The sequence below is a fragment of the Alligator mississippiensis genome, chromosome 10, assembly GCF_030867095.1.
Source record: "Alligator mississippiensis isolate rAllMis1 chromosome 10, rAllMis1, whole genome shotgun sequence".
NCBI classification, from domain to species: Eukaryota; Metazoa; Chordata; order Crocodylia; family Alligatoridae; genus Alligator; species Alligator mississippiensis.
The window spans coordinates 40,181,214-40,202,841 of record NC_081833.1 but is presented as its reverse complement, the minus strand read 5'-3'; the positions used below and the strand labels follow the sequence as shown (position 1 = coordinate 40,202,841).

Sequence of the window (21,628 nt, the reverse complement as noted above, 5' to 3'; positions counted from 1 at the left end):
CTTCACCCCTGTGCCATTATTCTTTTGCCACTCAGTGGCGGTCATAAAAGATCCCCAGGCTCATTTTGAGACAGCAGGTGGTGCTGAAACTGGTGTCCTGGCCAAGTGCCACATGGGGTAACTAATATCCTGTCCCTGCTAACCCCCTCCCCACTCCCCCACCCCCAAACACACAGGTTCAGCTGAATATGGTGTATACCTACATATGTCCTGGATTGCTGTGTGGTATTACCAGTCACCTTAAGACATGCCTGGCATATATTTACCTTTCCTGGGGTAATCTGCTACATGGATTTAGTTCCACACACCTTAGGGATCAACTATGCTCAGCCAGGAAGTGCAATTGGGCACTTGCTGGTCTTCTCTTTAGGAGCCTGCAATGAGCTAGGAATAATGGGTGTAAACCTAGGAATAATGGGTGTAAACCTAGGAATAACGGGTGTAAACTAGTTGAGAGTGTATTTAGGTTAGATATTAGGAAGAAATTTTTCACAGTAAGGGTGGCCAGGATCTGGAATGGGCTTCCAAGAGAGGTGGTGCTATCACCTAGCTTGGAGATCTTCAAGAGGAGGCTAGATAGTCACCTGGCTGGGGTCATCTGATCTCAGTCCTCTTTCCTGCCAGGGGCAGGGGGTCAGACACAAGGATCCATTGTGGTCCCTTTCCGACTCTACAATCTATGAATCTATGAGCTATGACCAGTCTTCACAACAGGCCTGTGCCTTCCCCAAATCCACGTCTTTGGGGATCTAGGGATCCTCTGTTCCCCTTCAAATGCTAAGCCCATAGATAAGGGGAGACTTAACTGCCTATAGTCCTTTAAATTGGTTCATTCCAGGTTGCTGCTCCTTTCCTGATGAGGGTAACTGTGCTCACAGAGTGAGGAAACCCCAGGGGCCTGAGATGGCAGATAGCCCTGGCACCGATAACATGGACTCCACTGAGGTTCTACTCCCTTGCACCTCAGCTGGGCAAACTCTCCAACTACACTGTTCAATCTTTTTTCTTGTGGCTCCACCAATCAGAACATGCTGGCTAGACTCTCTTCTCCTGCCTTGGATTGCTGTGTTAAACAGCCAAAAGCAACAGTACAGAAATATGAAACCACCCTCCTGGCCACTGTGGAGAATGCAGTGCCCTGGGAAGGTGAGTCCAGGAGTTCCCCACCTTGGCTTCATGGAGAACATAGAAAGCTCCTCTTCCCCTCAGGGAGGAAGGAAAGGGAAGGTGCCCAACCTTTTCCCCTTATGATTCTGCTCCATTAGTATTTTTGAACTCCCAGAGCAAGTGTGCTTTTTGGAGGGTGATCCTTTAAGTCATTGACATTTCAGAGGAAAAACAACCATTTTGGAAACCCATGTCTCTGCCAAAGCTCTAGTCAGACTAGGTTTGTGAAGAGTGTTTGAACACTCCCTTTCACTAGTATGGGTCACTGCGTGTGGGACCCCAAAAAGGCAAAGGCTGGTAACTGGGCAGAGCTTGCACCCTCCCAATCCCCACACTCCTTTCGCAACACTGCCCCCAAATTCCTCACTCTCAAATACTTGCCTTCCTTAGCTCTGCAGTAACAAGGAACTTTTGAAAATAGAAATGCTACCAAACAGGCCATTTTGTAAAGGCTGTGTACCAGAAACCTTCCAAACAGATGACCTGGGGACCTACTTTCCTTTGATCAAACGCAGTCCCATTCATCAAGATGGAACTGCCTGCTGGAGTCTTTCATCTTTCTTAAATGAATTTTGATTTTTGACATTTAATTTCTTGGAGAGCATCATCTGCATATGGATTTCAGAGCCCTTTAAAATTATTTTTAAGCCAGAACTTTTGGTCTCTGGGCAAAATTTCCCGTAGAAGCCCCTGCAGACGGCAGGCAGAGAGCAAGGAGCATGCATAGTACACATTCCATGAAAGCTGCTAAAGGCAGAGTTCAAGTGTGCAACACATGGACATCTCTCAGGTTCAATTACTATAGCATGTGTCAGAGCCACTCTCTCACTGTAACAATATAATGCCCGGAAAACCCTCTGGCTCAACCGAACCATAGTCTACCTCCACAAACATTTCATTCTCTTTGGCACACATTACTGATGCATTGACCCAGAGCTGTAAACATATCCCTGAGTAACTTCAAAATAAACTCCATCACCCTCAAGAAGGGGCAGTGGGCTCTGTGCATTAGGTTAAGATAAATCCTCAGCTGTGGAGATAAATGTTGGGAGGATCAGAACCACGGTTTGAGTCTCAAGTGTGAGCAGAGATGCTTCAGAATCAGGCAATTTTGGAAAATGCTCTTTTCTGCTGTTTTAAAGGGGACTGTATATCAGGAATCCTTGTTTAAGCAACCTAAAAATTAGAAGCAGCGGGCAGTCTCATCTTACACTCTCTCGAAGCACAACGAACTTCAAGACTGAGCTGTAACATTTGTCAACAAGCATTTAGAACAAGTCTTTTAACCAGTAAGTAACTCCTAGTCTTAACTGCAACAAACTACCGCACCGTTATAACACTGAGTTTATATATTCATTATCTTCATACTTGTATGCAGCTACCAATGACACAATGTCATTGCCTTGAGCAACATCACAGACTACAGTAGCTGCACAAAGGCATCCAAGCGGTTTGCTCCAATTTGGTGCCCCTGCCCTCTTTGTTTAGAGCTAACAGTATTGGGACTGTTAACCTATATTCAGCATGTGCTCCCTTCTCTGCAGCTATCCAGCATGTCCTGATGGGCAGTTCTACTGGAGGTCTTGCACAGCTCACAGCAAAAGTCTCATAACTTCTGCTCTATTTATTTGTGCAGTGCTGCCACTTGTGATGAAGGAGCAGGGGGGGACATGCCCAGAGTACATGAGTGTGCGAACACACCATGCGTGTACTCTGTATCCTTCCCTCAGTGCACGCGTCCGTACCTCCCCCCACCAATATTGCAAAGCAAACTTTGGAACACCCCCCCCATCCACATCGCAAAGCAAGCTTTGGAAAGGCTACAGTTGATGCTTACATGTGAAAATTGGACATTCAATGAGCTGTACCAGCTTGTCTACCTCTGTGAGGAAATCCACTGTGACTTCCAGGTCCCCACTGGACATGTTAGTTAAGGACATTTCTCTTTTTTGAGAGAAGGGTGTAGCCATGGTACATGCTGGCCACAGTTCAGGTAGCCCAAAAAGAGGCCTTTTGCAGCAACAGAACTCATGTGCTGGCAACTCTTTCAGATTCCCCCATTTCTCTTTTGTATAGGATCAGTTACTGCCCAGTTTGCACTACACATCAGGGCTTGCCTTCCAGAAGGAACTGGGCAGCACAGGAGACCCCAAATGCTGCATCCCTTATGTCTCCCATACCTGCACAGGCAGCTGCCCAGCAGAGGGTACAAGCATTCAGGTGCCAGTCTGGGGCCTCTTCTGCTGCACTCTGCTTTGGCCTCTGATCGCTCTCTTCCAAAGTCTTAGTGAAGGGACAGAATGTGACTCCAAAATCTCCATTAGAGCTTGTTCAGGTTTCTACTCAGCACAAGCCTGAGACACTTTCAACACAAATACTAGTCTCTTCCTCTTTACCTGTATCAGCACCTAGTAAACAGCTGGTTCCTACAGGAAGCTGAGGAAAATCTCACCAGTGAGATATTTAAACACTCTAGCAGAGACTCAGCAACAAGGTTGAGGGAGGGTGGAAGGGGACCTGGAGCATCAGCTCTTCAGGCTGAGCAGGTCTCCAGTACCCCAGCAGTCAAAAGATGGGGGAAAGTCAGGATGTCCTTTAAGACAGCAGCAGCTTTATAAAATCCAGGCCAGGTATATCATTGCAAGCAACTCTATGTGAAAAAAAAGCAAAGTGGTTTAAAGTGATTTTATACACAGCTGACCTTCAGAAGTGTAGTGCTCTTACTGCACTGATCCAAAGTGTTCTTAGCACCTAAGATAAACTTTGAAGTGCATTAGAGAGGGTAATTTAGATTATTAAGCTTGTGCTTATGGAAATATACTTAGGGAGTTTCATATTTTGCTGGCACGTGGAAATAATCATTACATTCAAACCTAAATAGTGATGTCAATGGAACCACTGGAGAACCGCAGAGAACTGGTCTCAGCCTTGTCAGCAAAGCCTCAGCTGTTGCCTCCTCCCAGGACTTGCTAAACAAGGAAGCATTCCTGAGACACTGGAAGCGAGGCAAACAGAGGATCCAGCACAGAACGCCCCCCCCCCCCCCCCCCCCAACAAACAACAACAAAAAAACCCAAAAAACCTCATGTTATGCTAGTGACTGAGGCTACGCTCTGGCCAAGGGGAGCTAGGGGGTCACGAGGAAGGGAGACGACTGTTTGCTCACCTCCTGTACTTGAGTGGAAGGTAAAAATAAAACAAAAGCAGCAGATACAGAACAGTCCAAAGGGCTGCTGGGTTCCACTGGTGCTGCAGTTATAGCCTTGCTTGAACACAAGTGGGACAATATTATTTTTCCATCCACACAAGATTGGGGTGAACCTCATGTTCTGACATGGTTGGGTTGTAACCATGCTGCAACCAGACTACATCTGGAGCCCAGGCAGAGCTACACAGACTGAAAGGCTGCCTTGCTGTATTTGATAGCACCTCTATTGCCACCAGTACTGCTGCAGCTTCCTTAGCCTGACGAAGGGTTTTCGAACCCGAAAGCTTGCTTAATAACTATTCTCCAACCATTTGGGTTGGTCTAATAAAAGATATCAAATTCACCCAAGGAACCTTGTCTGTCTATTGCCACCAGAAATATGATGGCAACAGTATCTCAGAGAGAGCTCCTCCCAGCAGGGACCTAGGCTTCCTACTTTGTATCCTGCCTAGCACAACAGGGCCTGGAACAGAGCTATAAATAGCAATACAAACAGCAGCAGCAACTGAGCTGCAGCTCATGAGGCTGAAGCCTTGGAGGGGGGACGGTCAGCTGACAGCAGTTAGCTGGGCACAGTGCTCCCAGCCATTTACTGAGCAGAGGCCTGGGGCCTGCAACTCCCTCCTCAACCCTCCTCCCACATGGCCCAATGGCTGAGCTTTAAAAACACAAAAAGAAACTGTGTGAAGTGCCCCCAGCTTAAGGGAATCCAGGGCCCCTGACAGCTGAAAGGAAAGGAGAGTCTCTCTTTGGCACAGGGCTGTGTGTAAACATGGAGTCCTTATCTTCTCAGAGGGAGGAGTTCATAAGCAGGCTCTACGGAGCCACCTAACTCCTTGCCGGCAAAGAAGCTCTGCACTGGGCTTTCCTCTCTTTACACCCACAAAATGTTATGCAAAGAAAAGATATCTGGACTGTGGCCAGGAAATGTGTCCACCTCCTTTAATTAAGGTCCCTCGGCAAGGAGGATTCCTTAGGTAACAGATGGCTGCAGCAGGGAGCTAGGGCTCGTGTAGAAGAGGCTTTTCCAGCTGTGCAACCAGCAATTATTGCTTGATTGCGTGCATGGGCAAGCCCTGGACTCTCAGAGAATGTATACCAGGGTGGGCAAAATACGGCCCGCAAGGCCATTCTATCCGGCCCACAGGGCCCCTAAATATTAATTTTCTAAATTTTTTATCTGTCCTTGGTTCCTGTAAAAAATGACAGGAAGCAAGGGCTGCAGGACCCAGGGGAAGTCTGGCAGGCTCCCACAACAGTAGGGTCTGCACCCCACAGCCGAAAGCCCCAGCAGGGGCTTCTGTCCTGGGACCACGTGGCTGCTCCGTGCCAGAACCTCAGGTAAGGGTGCCGGGGGGGGGGGAAGAGGGGAAAGCAGCCCATTGCCTGCCCCGTGCCCAATGCCCTGTGCTGCAGCTGCTTGCAGCCCGCCTGAGGCTGCTTGCACCTGCTTCAGACAGCCTCATGCGGGCTGCGAGCACTGCAGCAGGGAGAGCCAGCCACGGGGCAGGGGAGGGGCCACTCCCCCCCTCCCCCCCCACGCTCAGCTTTTCCCTGGGCTCCTTCCCAGCGGAGGAAAGTGGCCCCACCCCTGCCCTGTGGCCAGAGTTCCCTGCTCCAGGCACTTGCAACCCATGCAGGGCTATCTGGAGCAAGCACAGGCAGCCCCAGGCAGGCTGCTAGCAGCTTCAGCGTGTGGCACCAGGCACAGGATGGGGAGGGGCTGCCCCCCCCACACTCAACACCACCTTGTAACTCAGCCCCATGCCGGCTTCAGGCTAGCCCATCAGGGCTATGCGTGGCGGCAGCAGCTGTGGCGCCCCTGCTTGCCACACCGGGCAGTGTTTGCCACCGCTGCCTGTGTGCTGCCCATCACATGAGCTCCGGGTGGGCAGCAGCAGCCAACACTGCCCAGCGTGGCAAGGGGGGGGGGGAGGGGGGCCGCAGATGCTGCTGCCAATGCATGAGCCCGGTGCCGGTGGGGCCAGGATGGCAGTGGGTGTGGGTTCCATGCTGGTGCTGAGCGCAGGAAAAGTGGCCCCTTGCTTGTCCTGTGGCTGGTGCCCTGTGCTGTAGCCACTTGCAGCCCGCATGGGGCTGCCTGTGCCTGCTCCAGACAGCCCCGCGTGGGCCGCGAGTGCCTGCAGCAGAGAGCACCGGCCATGGGGCTGACGAGGGGCCGCTTTTCCCCATGCTCAGCACCAGCTCCTTCTCTGCTGGTGAGTGTGGGGTCGGGGCTGTGTGCTGCCCCCCACCTGTACCGCGGGGTTGGGGGGCACTGGGAGTGAGCAGGTACGGGAGCCAGTGGGAGCACAGGGCCTGCACCCGTGTCCCAGGGCCAGTGCCAGTGGGGCCCAGAGCAGGGTGGCAGGAGCATGGGGTCCCAGCTGGCAGGGGCTCTATGGAGCTGGGCCAGCTCCCCCCCCACCCAGGCTGGTGCAGCTCAGCCCAGCTCCACAGACCTCTGCCAGCCTGTGCCCTGCTTTGGGCCCCACTGGTGCTGGCCCTGGGACATTGGTCCCAAGATGATGACCGGGGCAGGGCTACCCATGCAGCCCTCGACAGCCTGCCAAAACTGGGTAAGCAGCCCTCTGCCCAAAATAATTGCCCGCCCCAGATGTATACTGTCACTGCTCCTGTCTAGTCAGGTCTCCAAGGACCAGAGCCATAGCTATGGCTGTTTGGGGGGCATCATATAGGTCTGATCCTTGAACGGCAGTGCCAGGAGCAGCCCCGGACCCTCAAGCATGTAAGGGAGCCTTCCCATACATCTGATCTCTCCCTTGCAGCACGGCCCATGGCAGGCTCACCTCTCCTACTGGCCTAGAACATGGATTCAGCCATTTTTCTCCTAACAGAAGTGGGTGCTGCCACTCAGGCATGGCAACCTCCCCTTCCCCAGAGCAGAACAGGGGCCTAAGAATGAGACTGTGCAGCAGTGATGGTCATTCTGTGCACATACAGCACCTAGCAATGGTGCCCTGACTGGAAGAGATAAGCACTTTAGTACTACAAACAATGACAGACACTCCCCTCCACCCCCAACAATGAAGCATGTTCTCTCTACTGGGCACCAATACTCTTGCTGGCCCAAGGAGCTGTGTATACCCATCCCTGCTGCCCTCTGAGCTTGGGCTCTTCTGCATCTTCTACTGCCCTTAGAGCTAGTGAAGAAGTGTGTGGTGGCAGCCCCAATCATTGCTCTTTTTGAACCCATGCACGAAAAATGGACTTTCCTTCCCAAGATGGTTTATTTTCCATAACAGCCAGAGATGAGTGTCAACAGAAACTCTGTGGGCCTGACCTCCCCACTCAGGGATGCGGTGATAAGTGCTTCCCAGTACTGGCGCAGGGTCAGTATCTTTGTTAATCACTATGCAATTCTTTCTCCCTTAGGATGAAAGCCCCAAGTTCTGGCTCATTCTTTCTCCACCACCCATTGGAAAGGGAACTGGTTTCACAAGCTGTCCTCAGCTAGCAAACTGCTGAGAACTCCATGCTTCCACTCAAGGGCACTGAGAAGCTCTACTACAACTAAACCGCTGACTGAGCAGCTATCCTCTCATTCAACATCCTGAATGCAGGCCCCTTTGGCTTCACTTGTTTGAAAAATCCTCATTGGCTGTTACTAAATCACTGGAGAGTCTGAAACCCATTCAGAACTATTCATATCTTGTAAAAGTCAAAGATGACACAGCAAAGACAGGTGCCTCACTGCAGCCCTCTTCTCAAGAGAAGCAAACAATACACAGACTGGGAAAAACAGGGGCTCTTTTCTGACCTGTGGATGGTGAATGTCCTTGATCAGACCACCTTTAATCAGCTGTTTAAACTCACCCAACTTTTGTTATGAGAACAGTGCAAGGCTAGATCATCACCCTTTGACCTTGTGAGCTACAGTGAGTTGTCCCAGTATGTCTGCTGCCTTGTTTAGGCTACATGATGTTACGCCGCTTGTAGACCCACCTACTTTCCTCCCCTGATCTACTCTTAAGAAACAGAGAGTGGAGCCCTTTAAAAGGATACAACTTCTGGATGAGGTCATAGGCATGTTTGTAGTTCTGGGTGAGGAAGCAGAGGGACACAGTTGTCACAGGGTTGTGGCACCAGGAACGGTACAGGCAGCAAAACAGGTTACGGCTCTCCTGGGGAAAGAGAAAGCAATGAGTTAGAACTATAGCTGGAGCACATGGGTCTGTACACCAAGCCTCAGGTTCCCCACACCTAGAGTGCCTGAAGTCAGAGGGTCAACACATAATAGGGTTGATTCAACCTTGGATTCCTCCAAAGCAGAGAGTCAAAGTACTACACAGGACATCATGGAGATCCCTTGAAAAGATATTAAACGAGATATTTCTGGGCTTCTGAATGTACAAACACGCTTGTGTATTGCACTTGACTGGTGACAGCACATGTAGCTGTGATATTTACCTAGACCAGTAGTTCTTAACCTTTTTAGACTCAAGACACCCCTTGGGAAATAACAGTTCTGTTTTCACTTGATTTTTGACTAAAGAAACGTAATAGAGCAATTCTTCTGTTGCAAAGAACTCAGAAAGACCTCAATAGGTCAGATGGTTTTTAATGCTATGAATTCTTATTTGAGATCTTTGGGTTTATCTTGTGAATCATGGGTGCACACCCAACAGTGCTAATATTGTGCTCCTCAGTGCAATACCCTTAACAGGATATCAAGGCACCCCACGGTGCCAGCACCCTAGTTAAGATTCACTGACCAAGACAAATGACCATTTTAATCTCCCTGGCTATTGGCATGAGTATTTGTTGTAATGGCTCCCTACTGTGAGGAAATGCAGATGCAGGTCTTGGGAAGTCTTCTGCTTGTTGAGAGCCAGGGTCCAAGATGTCACAGAGGGACTACTGAAGCTCATCTGGCCCTCTGACCCCATGCTGCTCATCCATGTGGGTACCAATGATACTGCCCTGAGTGTATCAAAAGTGACTACAAGGCTCTGTGTGCAAGGGTGAGGGTGCCTGAGGCTCGGGTTGTGTTCTCGCCAATCTTTCCTGTCAAGGGAAAGGACTCGGGCAGGAGTAGGTGCATCCTGCAGATCAACACCTGTCTTCACAGTTGGTGTCACCAACAGGGATTTGGCTTCTTTGACCATGGGATGTTCTTCCAAGAAGGATTGCTGGGAAGAGAAGGGATCCACCTGATGAAAAAAGGGAAGAGCAACTTCACAGACAGGCTTGCTAACCCAGTTAGGAGGGCTTTAAACTAGGTTCACCAGGGGATGGAGACCAAAGCCCTGGGGGAAGTGGGAGACCTGGAAGTAGAGTAAGCAGGAGAGGTGCAAACATAGTGCCCATATTTAAGAAAGGGAAAAAGAAGGATCCAGGGAACTGCAGACCAGTCAACCTCACCTCAGTCTCTGGAAAAATCATGGAGCAGATCCTCAAGGAATCCATTTCTAAGCACTTGGACACGAACGTGATTAGAAACAATCAGCATGGATTCACCAGGGGCAAGTCATGCCTGGCCAATCCGACTGCCTTCTATGATGAGATAGGCTCTGTGGATGTGGTGCATCTTGATTTTAGCAAGGCTTTTGATACAGTCTCCTACAACATTCTCCCAGGCAAGCTAAGGAAGTATGGGCTGGATGAATGGACTGTAAGGCAGATAGAAAACTGGCCAGAGCATCAGGCTCAGAGAGTAGTAATCAATAGCTCAATGTCTAGTTGGCAGCTGGTACTGAGTGGAATGCCCCAGGGGTGGGTCCTGGGGCTGGTTTTATTCAATGTCTTCATCAATGACCTGCAAGATGGCATAGAATGCACCCTCAGCAAGTCTGCAGATGACAACAAGCTGGGGGGAGTAGTAGATATACAGGAGGGTAGGGCTGGGATTCAGAGTGACCTAGACAAATCGGAGGATTGGGCCAAAAGAAATCTCATGAGGTTCAACAAGGACAAGTGCAAAGTCCTGCACTTAGGATGGCACAATCCCATGCAGCAGTACAGGCTGAGTGCTGACTGGCTGCTTTTAGCAGCTCTGCAGAAAAGGACCTGGGGGGTTATAGTGGGCAATAAGCTGAATATGAACCAGCAGTGTGCCCTTGTTGCCAAGAAAGCTAACAGCATACTGGGCTGCATTGATAGGTGTGTTACCAGTATGTCAAGGGACACGATTATTTTCCTCTATTCAGCATTGGTGAAGTCATATTTGGAATACTGTGTTCAGTTTTGGGCCCCCCACTACAGAAAGGACATGGACAAATTGGGAAGAGTCCAGTGGAGGGGGACAAAAATGGTGAGGGGGCTGGGGGACATGACTAATGAGGGAAGACTGAGGGAACTGGGCTTATTTAGTCTAAAGAAGAAGAGACAGAGGGGACTGAATAGCAGCCTTTAACTACCTGAAGGGGGTTCGAAAGAGGATGGAGCTAAACTGCTCTCCGTAGTGGCAGATGACAGAACAAGGAGCAACGGTCTCAAGTTGCAGCAAGGGAAATTTAGGTTAGATATCAGGAAGAATTTTCTCCCTAGGAGGGTAGTATAACACTGGAACAGATTACGCAGAGGTAGTGAAAGCTCTTTTCCTGGAGGCTTTCAAAACCCAGCCAGTCAAATCTTTGGCTGGGATGATCTATTTGGGGCTGGTCCTGATTTGAGCAGGGGGTTGGACTAGATGACCTCCTGAGGTCCCTTCTAACCCTAACTTTCTATGATTCTATGAGGAGGGGCACATTTTCACACAGGTATATGTGGAGATGATCAGAAATGTGGACCACTCTGCTTGTGGTATAAAGTACAGAGGGTGTGCTGTACATTTCTTGCAGCCTGTTGTGAGTTGCTGCACTTTACCCCAGAGCTGGTGACATTTCAGTAATGCTGTACAGAAGCTCAGGGAGCAGAAAACTGCAATGCAAATTTAGACTAGAGTTGTCCTAAGACTGTACAGAGGCAGGTGGAAAAGTCTCCCCTGACTGAGGTCTTTTGTGCCAACCTGAAAGTCCAAGTGATTTTTTTGCAAATGATTAACAAGAGGTTCTGAAGGAAATGCTGACAGTCCCTTAGCTAGTGTCATTTTGCCAATGATCTAGTATGCCAAAGTCTCCCTCACAAGGGCAGGATGGCAAAGTGGTTAAGAAATCTAGCTATGGCTCTAGAGGTGCAAACTCAAGCGCTTCTTTGAGCTCATGTTAAAGACTTCCCTAGGTCAATTCAACAGGTATTGCCCACTGAAGAGGTGGGAGATAGCAGAGACAGGCAGACCTAATGCTGGCCACACTGTTCCCCTGTGTGCCATTAGCTACATAACCCGGTGTGCCCCAGCCATGCCAGTCTGATGGATTTGTAGGGTGGAGGGGATCTGTGACCTCAATTCTAGGTAGAATGATAGAAACCTCCTGGGACTAAATGCACAGGATAGGGTATACAAGCTCAAGACTGGTTTGTTTTCTCCTTTCAGCAGAAATCCCTGATGGCTCTCCTTAGTCATTAGTGGTTTGGTAATTCTAACTACTGCAGTAGGCACAAGCCAAGGCAAGCTGACTCCTCCTCTGCTGTGGCTTGAGTTGTCGTCACCCAAACCCCCCAGAGCAGCACAGCATGTGACAGGAGACGGTGCCCGAGAGGCATGACAGTGAAAGGGGTGTGGTTGCTACTGACAAAGCCTGCTGTGCCCTGGCATGTGGGTCATTAGCTGTAAGACCCACCAAAGGACTGGACTGAAAAGCTGTTTGACAGCACAGACCTAATTACATGGGAGAGCCCTGAACAAATTAGTCAACCAAGTAAACAGCGTGCAGACAGCACTCCAGCCTGTTTCCCCCATCCCAAACCACTGATTGGGGACAGAGAGGAAGATGCCAGAATACACTTGGCTCTAGAGCAGAGCAGTACATGCCATGGAGGCCCTTTGAGTGGCACAGAAGTCAGAGCGCCTGGGAGGGTACAGGAGACATGGAGGCTCCACAGAGGAGGTACCTGCAGGCAGAAAGGGCTGGGTATCCACCTGGGCATTAGATCAGGTGAATGCAACTCAACAGTAAACAAGAGAGTAAGGAAGACTTAGCAGATGGCAGCTTCTTTGGAGACAGCCAGCCCAGCCCATGATGAATCCAGAAAACACACGCAGTGTCTAGAAAATAGTTTAGCTGACATTAGACTCCCAGACAGAACTCTTATGGGAGTTATGAGGGAAACGCTATTCCCCTCAGACCAAGGTCAAGGCTGAGTTAGAGCTTAACACTCCCCTCTGCAAAGGCCAGAAACTAGGCTCCCCTGGGCAAGCATTGCCCTTAGCTAGAGCACCCTGCTGAGTTATGATTACTGCATGAGGGCTTTAATGTCCTGGATACAGGTTCATTGGGAATGAGGGCAGAGATGCTGTTGGCTAATCCCCATCTCCCTCACCAAGTCTCTGGACGGCACCGAGTTGCAGACAGCCAGCTCCCTGGAGCCCACATTCTCCTGCACGTAGCTATTTTCCCCACTCCACAAGCCTTGCAGGGATGTCATCCTTCCTAGCAGCAGCAGTTGCTCTGGCCATGCTGCAAGCTCTTCAGGATGAACAGCTGAAGCTGAGATCAAGGCTCTGAAGGGAGTGTGCAGGGGAATCCTACTGCCATCACCTGTCCCCTCTATAGCATGTGTATGCTTAGGGCAAGAGGGACAGACATCAGCTGCTAGGGAGTCAGAAGAGAGAAGCCCAAAAGCCATAAAGGCTTTGGAGATGTGTCCATACCCCCTTACAAAAGGTGAAACAGGAATTGGTAACACCCTCCAAGCCCCTTGGCCATCATTGGGCAAGGTTTGCCTCTATGTGATTAATGACAATCACGTGCCAGCTTGGTAAACATGACCTTCCATGCCAATTCCCACTGGAGATCCCTGAATCAAACTCAGGGGAAACTTTAATCCAGCCTACACAGGAGTATTGGTCTCCTGGCCAAAGTGTTGGACCAAGACCCTGGAGACCTAGATTTAATTCTGAGCTATGATGTTTTTTTCTGTGCAACCCTGGATGAATCAACTAGCTGTTCTGTGCCTCAGTTCCTTTTTTTAGAGGCAGATGCCCTCCCCACCGCCCTTTCTCCAGCCTGTCTAGCTTCTATAGAACAAGTGCTACCGGTCTCATTTCAGAGTCCCTAAGCACTACTAAAAGACATGTAAAGTTGCAGGCAGTGGACACATTTTCAGAAAGAAGAGAGCCTATTCCAAGAGTGAGCCTAAACATGAGGAAATTTCAGTCAAAGGAGGCTGCAAGCAGGTTCAAAATTGAGCTGTAATGTGGAACCAATTCTCTGGTGATGGGACCACCTGTTAGGTGTGGACAGACAGTTGAAGTGCTTTAAAATTATAGCACTTTATAGCTAATCCACTGTATCCATTTCATGTCTGCTGTATTCTACTGTAAGTGGAAGCTAAGCCATTGTAACTTTAAACCTGTTTCATGCAGGTATACTGGTACAAGACAGGACAGACAAAACAGTTACATCAGTTCACCTGATGTACTCTCTCTGGAGCAGTTAAGTCCCTCCCCACTCTTTAAAATTGCCTGTTACATCTGCCCATAGCCATACAGACCTGAGTCTATTCATTTGCTGTGGATTTGTCTATTATCCCCCCACCTCTTGGAATAGGTTCTCTTCTTTCTGAAAATGCACAAGTAAATGAAGACAGTGCTTGTGCACACATACCGCTTGTCATCAAACAAGTCACATTCCCATGTCCAAGACAGACCCTTCTCTTAAATTATGATTGTGACTGCTTTCCCTAGGGAGATGAGCTGCATGTATGATGCTTACAGGTCTATTCAAAACCTGCTCTTGGACCTACCATTCCTTCAAACACGGTGAGCAGAAAGGAACCAACAGTTAAAATTTGCATCCATCCAAGGACTTCAAATCACCTTACAAACACGAAACCTCAGCATCTACTGTGAAAGCTCAAGTACACAGCAAATCCAACAGGTACAGCAGCAGCTTAGGGGACCGCTCCAAGGCCAAGGAGTCTGTGAAAGCAGCAGGAAATCTGAATCTCAGAGACCTTATGACATCCCCCTCCTCATTCAGCACTACTGCTTTGACTGAGCCCTTCCAGGACAGAGAACAAACAGAATATTTGGAAGCTTTGTACAAACAGACCTTAGCAGTAAGGCTTCTTTTATGATACAAGAAACATGGAGAAATGCTAGGAAGTTTAGACTGCTGCAGTACTGGACAGGAGCAACAGTCTGTCCTTCTCCTCAGCAAAAAATAGAATGAGTTGAGGGTAAGACAGCTATTAGAAAGTTAGCCTGATGGGACTAAACCTTGAAATTCAGGTAAAAAAAGGGCCTCTGGTTCATTATAGCTTCAGTCATGCACACACGTAAATGGTGGGAGAGATGGGCAGAGCCTGCTTATGTATATAGGGAGCATTTTCATTCAGCTTACCAGTGTCTTCAGGTCTTTGAGCTGGTTTCTCAGCTGGAAGAGCTCAGAGGATGTCAGCAGTATAGTGTTCAGGGTATGAACCATGGTAGAGGCAAACTTAAGGTCCTCCTCCCGAAGCAAGATGTCTGCCATGGAGTGGAAGATGTTCTCTGCATTCAGCAGTAGACAAAGTTGCCTGTATGTCAACAAAAGAATAAAAGAAAGTTATTCTTCCAGTCTACAAGGTAACCCTACAAGATCCATGCACCATACACCAGTTGGTAAGGTGTCCCTGACTGATGCAGGGACATTAGGGATGGGAAAAGCACAGCAGGGTTGCATCTAAGCACTTCCCTATAGGCCAGTATAGTCTTTGCTCTCTCTCCAGTGCTCTAGCTTGAACCAGCCCAGTTCCAGCCACTGGTGTTCCTGCCACTTCCCTTATGATCAAAAAAAAAAAATCACACCTCTGACTGTAAGGAAAGTTTGCCTTTTACTCAGCATAATTGCTTGCGTACTTAATTTCACGCCACTACTATCACTTGTATCATTTTGGACACCCCAACAACCCTTCTTCCTTAGGTGTTGGGACCTTTCCAATGCTTGCAGAGAGAACTGGACCATCTCATTTTTCAGGGCATGTTTGACCAACTGACACATCCTGCTACTCTGCCTTTCCCTGTGAAGTAGGGGACTCTCTCCAGCCGACTCACTGATGCTACCCTTTCTTGAACCTCCTTCTATTTCCCTCTCTGTGGCACGGAGACACCCACGTGTGAGCACACTGGTCTGGTAGCAGGGAATAGCACCCCCTACCTTCTGCCTTGAAGCAAGGCCTCTGCATATACAATTCTATCATAGCACTGGCTTCTGCTACTGAACGTAGCGGCTGGCTTTTCATTCCCCTCTCTCGATCATTTGACATCACTATTTCCCCCTACTGCAGGCTGGAGGCGTTTTGCTTGATGGCTGTTAAAGGTAGACGTGTGCAGACCAACAGGCTATTGGTGAGGACCAGATCCTGATACCTGGATTCTAACACTTGCCCAAGTACCTGTTGCAAAGACCACAGACACAGGTAAAGACTTTCTTTCTCTTTTTAAAGGGGAAAACTGAAGCACAGCCAATGTGTTTGACTGGATGCCCCCTAGCTAGTTGGTAACAGCCAGGAGCAGAATCCAGGTCACCTGACTTCAAGACTTGTGCTCAGTCTACTTGGACACAGCTGTTTGCATGCTAAAACATATGCACTCCTACAGATACACTTTCTACCACTTGGATGATTTTCTTTGGAAAACTCCAGCTTTGTACAGTTCTGCTCATATGTTGCCCCTCAGATGCATCATCCGGGTCAGAGTAAGAATGTTCTGCTTAAACCGAAGCACTCTCAAAATTTTTAACATTTTTTACTAGGAACCAAAAAACACATTTTCCTCTGTGTTTGTTTGGATTTGACGATGTTTTGTTCTCTTTGCTACAGAGTTAAGTCCACCCAAATGACTGCATCTCTGGGCAGTTTGTTTGAAGACACCTGAAATACTGCTCAATGTTGCCTTTGCTGTTCTGTACTAATATGGAAGAGACATGGGAAGCCATGATCCAAACACTTCAGTGCCTTGAGAGGAATTTTATCCATGGTCATTGGAAGTGCTGGGGGAAGGGCCAGAGGCCAGGAAATACAGGCTTAAAAAAATATGTTTGATTTTAGATTCAATGTTTGAAGAGACGTTCATGCAACACTTGCTCTTTCCTGAAGTTCATGAGTAGCCAGTCAGCCATTCACCTGGAGTTGGGTAGGAAGGGTGCACAACTGTACAACATGCAGAAGGGTAAAATACAGACCACAATATACAAGAAACCCACAGACCAACATACATATCTGCACAGAACCAGCAATCACCCTAAACACACCAAAAAAGCTGTGATATACAGCCAAGCCCTCAGATACCACCACATTTGTACTGAAGAGAACACCCAGGATCGCCACCTTACCAATCTTAGAAGGGCTTTCACCCAGCAAGGACACTCCTCCAGAGAGGTAGATCGCATGTTTGAAAGAGCCACCTGGATACGACGTAAAGAACTGCTGCAGTACAGAAGAAACCCCCCCACAAATCGCACACCGCTGGTTATGACATATCACCCCTCCCTTGAACCTGTACAGAAAATCCTCAAAAAATTGCAACCCATACTAGAAAGAGATCCTATTCTTAAAAAGATCTTCCCAGAGCCACCCATCCTAGCCTTCAAACAAGCACCGAACCTTGCCAACCTCATCACCAGAAGCAAACTTCCTCAAGCCCAGAACACACCAAAAGGATCCAGACCATGCCATGACAAGAAATGCAAAACCTGCCAACACATCTCCACCACCCCCACTATTACTACACCCCACAACCGAGCCATCAGCATCCCTGGATCTTACAGCTGCACCTCCGGAAATGTAATATACCTCATCCAATGCACCAAATGCCCTGATGGAAAATATGTAGGAGATACCAAACAACAACTGCGCACCAGAATGAACGCACACCGGAAATCTATCAAAGACAGAAACACCCAATTACCGGTGGGGGCACATTTCTCACAGGAGGGCCACTCTCTCTCCAATCTCTCAGTCCTGATCCTCAAGGGAAACTTACACAACACTTCCCACAGACAAGCCTATGAGCTCCATTTCATCAACCTCCTGGATACTAGAGATCATGGACTAAACATAGACATTGGATTTTTGATATATTATAATCAGTCTGGCAACTGACTCCCCAGCCCAGCCCCTGGCTTCTTTACTTTTCATTCCATCCAGGAAGAGCGCGCACCAACTGCTGAAACTTCCTTAGCCTGACGAAGGGTTTTTGAACTCAAAAGCTTGCTTAATAATTATTCTCCACCTATTTGGGTTAGTCTAATAAAAGATATCAAATTCACCCAAGGAACCTTGTCTGCCTATGTCCTTAGACCAACACGGCTACAACCTACACCCCTGCAACATGCATTAAAGAATTCTTTGTCAAAGACCATGACAATGACAGGAAGACATTTATGTGCACGGATGGGAACGATTTCTAAGGCTCCCATCAGCAGAGCTCAGCTATGCCATCTGATGTTTCTCTCCTGCTGTGAAATCTGGCTGAGGGTGGAACACCCGCCATGGACTGGGGTGTTCAGTCTAATCAGTTGTAGAAATAACAAGAAGTTGTCAGAAAAGTCCCTCTTGGGCAGACCACTCCAACCTTGCTTGCCAGAGTGACTCGTGAGGAGTTTAACCCTGCTAAGGTTCTGGGTTCCCTGACACCCTTTGTCGTCTTACTACACCAGTTCCTGCCATTCCCAGGCACCGATCTAAATGAGAGCTCCTGGGTTCCAACCACCATTGGCTAACAGGGATGCTGTTTGTGACTGGTTTTGCTGTGTGCTTAAAAGAAGAGCTTGGGCCTACAGACAAGTCTCCTTTTTTATCCTTAGACTGATGCAGCCCCAGGAGGTTTGACCAGGGATGGAAGATTTACACAGTGACTTCCAAGCCTATATATAAACAATCACCAAGTACACCAATCAGACCTTGCCATGAGCTGTCAGTCTTTAAAAGTGGGTTGCCCCATCTCTACAGTTGCTGTGGGGAGAGCTCATTTATGTACTTTCACAAAACCACTTGTCTCCCTCATTAAGTAGGGAGAGGTCACTTCTTTGTTTAAGATACAATAGGACTAAGGGCCAGATGTGCTGCCAGCTGATGGGCAGCACTCCAGCCACTTCCTGGCTGCATGCGCTTCCACCCCAATCACCCACAAAAACACCAGTATCAGGCAATCAGAACTGGCAACTGCACGTTCCGCCTGGAGGCATGATAGTGACATGTATGTGGGCAAAACAAGCAGTGCGTGCTTTCCTGGAGGGAGGGCCTGGGCTGGCAAGCTTTTGGCTTGGCCTGGCTGTCAGCAAAGAGTTTTTAGGAGGCAGGTGAAATGAGTCGCTGGTACTCCTGCAGGAAGATTTTTGCTCTGGGGAAGGTCACGAGGACAGTTTTCCTCCTGCCTGCTGGTATTGTGCCTGTGCTGTCAGAGAAAGTGGTAGCAGCATATGCTGACTTCCAACAGTGTGCTCTGGGCGCATGGCAGCTCTAGCTTAAATGAGAGAATAAGGATCCAAAACATATCTTCTGTTGCATACAGCCTCCAGCTGTGATCTTGTCATGTCTAAGCAGGGTCAAGCTGGGGCACTGATTTCATGGGAAAACTCCAGGGCAGTAGAAAGTGATGCCTGCAGATCAAATCAGGAGCATTCTTCCCTCAAGTCCCTGGTAAACCAGGGTCCCAAAGCAGCCAGCATTGGTGGCTGTGCTACTTGAGGGATCATCCTTGAAAAGAGCTCTCCAGTTTACCTATGGAGCTTTTTGCCAGAACAAAAGCTGTCAGCTTACTTAGCTAAGTAAGCTCTCCCTAGATTCCTCTCCTGCTGCAGGTGGGTGTTCACTTCCTGTCCTAAACTCCTGTGCAATTAAGCCATCTGCGCCTGAAACTTGACCTACTCTGGGGATGGTGGTACTGCTGGTGGTGGCAAACTGGGCTATAGTTTGTGCAGCCAGGTGCAAAGCTCTCCTGGATCTCACATGGCTAAAAGACAATGCAAATATTCAGGACTTCCATAACTGCCCCCCCCCCCTTTTTTTTTTTTTTAAACTAGGCTGGACTAAGGGTCTCCTCTACTTAAAGAGGAAGTGACACTGTTTTATTAAACCTACAGCACAGCTATAGTAACACAAGTTACTAACAGTATGTTTATGTAGTGCTGATCTGAGGCAGGTGTTTCAAGTACAAGCCAAGGTGCTGGTTCCTTGTAAAGGAACACCTTGAGAGGCTGGATACCTTCAAGTCAGCTAGCCCTGACAATCTACACCTCAGGGTACTCAAGGAGCTGGCGAGCATCATAGCCCAGCCTCTGGCACGGATCTTGGAGAATTCCTGGCACTGGTGTAGTGCCCGAAGACTGGAAGAAAGCCAATGTGGTGCCTATTTTCAAGAAAGGGAGGAAAGTGGATCTGGCAAACTATAGGCCCATCAGCCTGACTTCTATCCTGGGGAAAATCTTAGAAAAGTTTATTAAAGAGGCCATCCTTAATGAACTGGCCAACACCAACATCCTAAGGGATAGCCAGTATAGGTTTGTTGTGGGTAGGTCTTGCTTGACCAATCTCATTTCCTTTTATGACCAGGTGACCTATCACCTGGACAAGGGAGAAGAGGTTGATGTCATATCTCTTGACTTCAAAAAAGCCTTTGATCTGGTATCCCATGATCACCTTTTGGCAAAAAAGCCAATTGTGGCCTTGGGTCCACCACGATCCGCTGGTTGGGGAATTGGTTCCGTGGCTGGACCCAGAGGGTGGCAATTGACGGAAGTCAATCATCATGGTGCCCTGTGACCAGTGGGGTCCCCCAAGGCTCTGTCCTTGGACCCATATTGTTCCACATCTTCATTAATGATGTGGACATTGGAGTCAGGAGCAGACTGGCCAAGTTCACTGATGACACCAAACTCTGGGGTAAAGCATCCACACCTGAAGACAGGAGGGCGACCCAGGCTGACCTGGACAGGCTCAGCAAATGGGCGGATGAGAACCTGATAGTGTTTAACAATGAAAAATACAAGGTTCTCCACCTTAGGAGGAAAAACCTGCAGCATCCTTATAGGCTCGGCAGTGCTACGCTGGTTAGCACTATGGAAGAAAGAGACTTGGGGGTCATCATTGACCACAAGATGAACATGAGCCTGCAATGCAATACTTTGGCTAGTAAAGCGACCAAAACGCTGGCTTGCATTCATAGATGTTTTTCAAGCAAATCCCGCGACCTCATTCTCCCCTTGTACTTGGCCTTGATGAGGCTGCAGCTGGAGTACTGCGTCCAGTTTTGGGCTCCACAATTCAAAAAGGATGTTGAGAAGCTTGAGAGAGTGCAGAGAAGAGCCACGCGCATGATCAGAGGTCAGGAAAACAGACCTTACGATGACAGGCTGAGATCTATGAGGCTCTTTAGCCTGGAAAAGCGCAGGCTCAGGGTTGATCTGATGGCCACCTACAAGTTTATCAGGGGTGACCACCAGTATCTGGGGGAACGTTTGTTCACCAGAGCGCCCCAAGGGATGACGAGGTCAAATGGTTATAAACTCCTGCAAGACCGTTTCTGGCTGGACATAAAGAAGAATTTCTTTACTGTCTGAGGCCCCAAGGTCTGGAACAGCCTGCCATCGGAGGTGGTTCAAGCACTTACATTGAATGCCTTCAAGAGTAAACTGGATGCTTATCTTGCTGGGATCCTATGACCCCAGCTGACTTCATGCCCTTTGGGCGGGGGGCTGGACTCGATCTTCTGAGGTCCCTTCCAGCCCTAATGTCTATGAAATCTTGATGTCAGGATGGTGAATGCATTAGCATGCCTGAGATGTGGACTATGCAGGTGTATCTGGGTTTTTTGTACCCATATAGATCAACCCTGGTATCATTCCATGAGAGTACTTACATAGCCACTAGCAAGCTCTTGTACTCCTGACTCCATGTGCAGCACATTACATTTTCAAAACAAAACCCTCTTGCCTTTCAATGTTGTCTGGAACTCTGCAAAGCACCATTCAGGGAACACATGAGCTCCAGGGGCTGGTAATGGAATTAAGAACATTTAATCTCTCGATCTGTTGCTCCAGGACCAGATGAGGTGACAGTACCCAGAAGTCTACTTCCAGAAGGCTCTTCTACAGTCAGTGCAGGGCTCCTACATGAAAGCCGCCAGCCCAAGGGCCTGTGCTAAGGCAATCTCAAGACAGGCATGGAATAGACCTGAACATTCTCCTTTGCACGTGGCTGAGGAAGGCC

The 21,628-nt window shown here is 48.7% G+C and overlaps 2 protein-coding genes across 3 annotated transcripts in view; one reads left to right on the top strand and one right to left on the bottom strand.

The window, feature by feature from the left end:
• VAC14 (VAC14 component of PIKFYVE complex) overlaps positions 1-21,628 on the bottom strand; it is a 207,593-nt gene that overhangs the window by 14,774 nt on the left and 171,191 nt on the right. For both annotated transcript variants that reach the window (XM_019497296.2, XM_006262191.4), the window contains 3 exons: positions 14,782-14,956; positions 8,402-8,520; positions 3,005-3,084 (listed from right to left, as the gene is read on the bottom strand). In XM_019497296.2, coding sequence (XP_019352841.2) covers positions 3,005-3,084; positions 8,402-8,520; positions 14,782-14,956 — 374 coding nt within the window. The remainder of the gene's footprint in view (positions 1-3,004; positions 3,085-8,401; positions 8,521-14,781; positions 14,957-21,628) is intronic.
• LOC132243580 (uncharacterized) lies at positions 15,228-20,820 on the top strand. The gene is made up of 2 exons (XM_059713717.1): positions 15,228-15,838; positions 16,241-20,820. Exon 2 carries the CDS (start codon positions 16,520-16,522, stop codon positions 17,519-17,521), a length of 1,002 nt encoding a protein of 333 aa, XP_059569700.1. The 5' UTR covers positions 15,228-15,838; positions 16,241-16,519; the 3' UTR covers positions 17,522-20,820.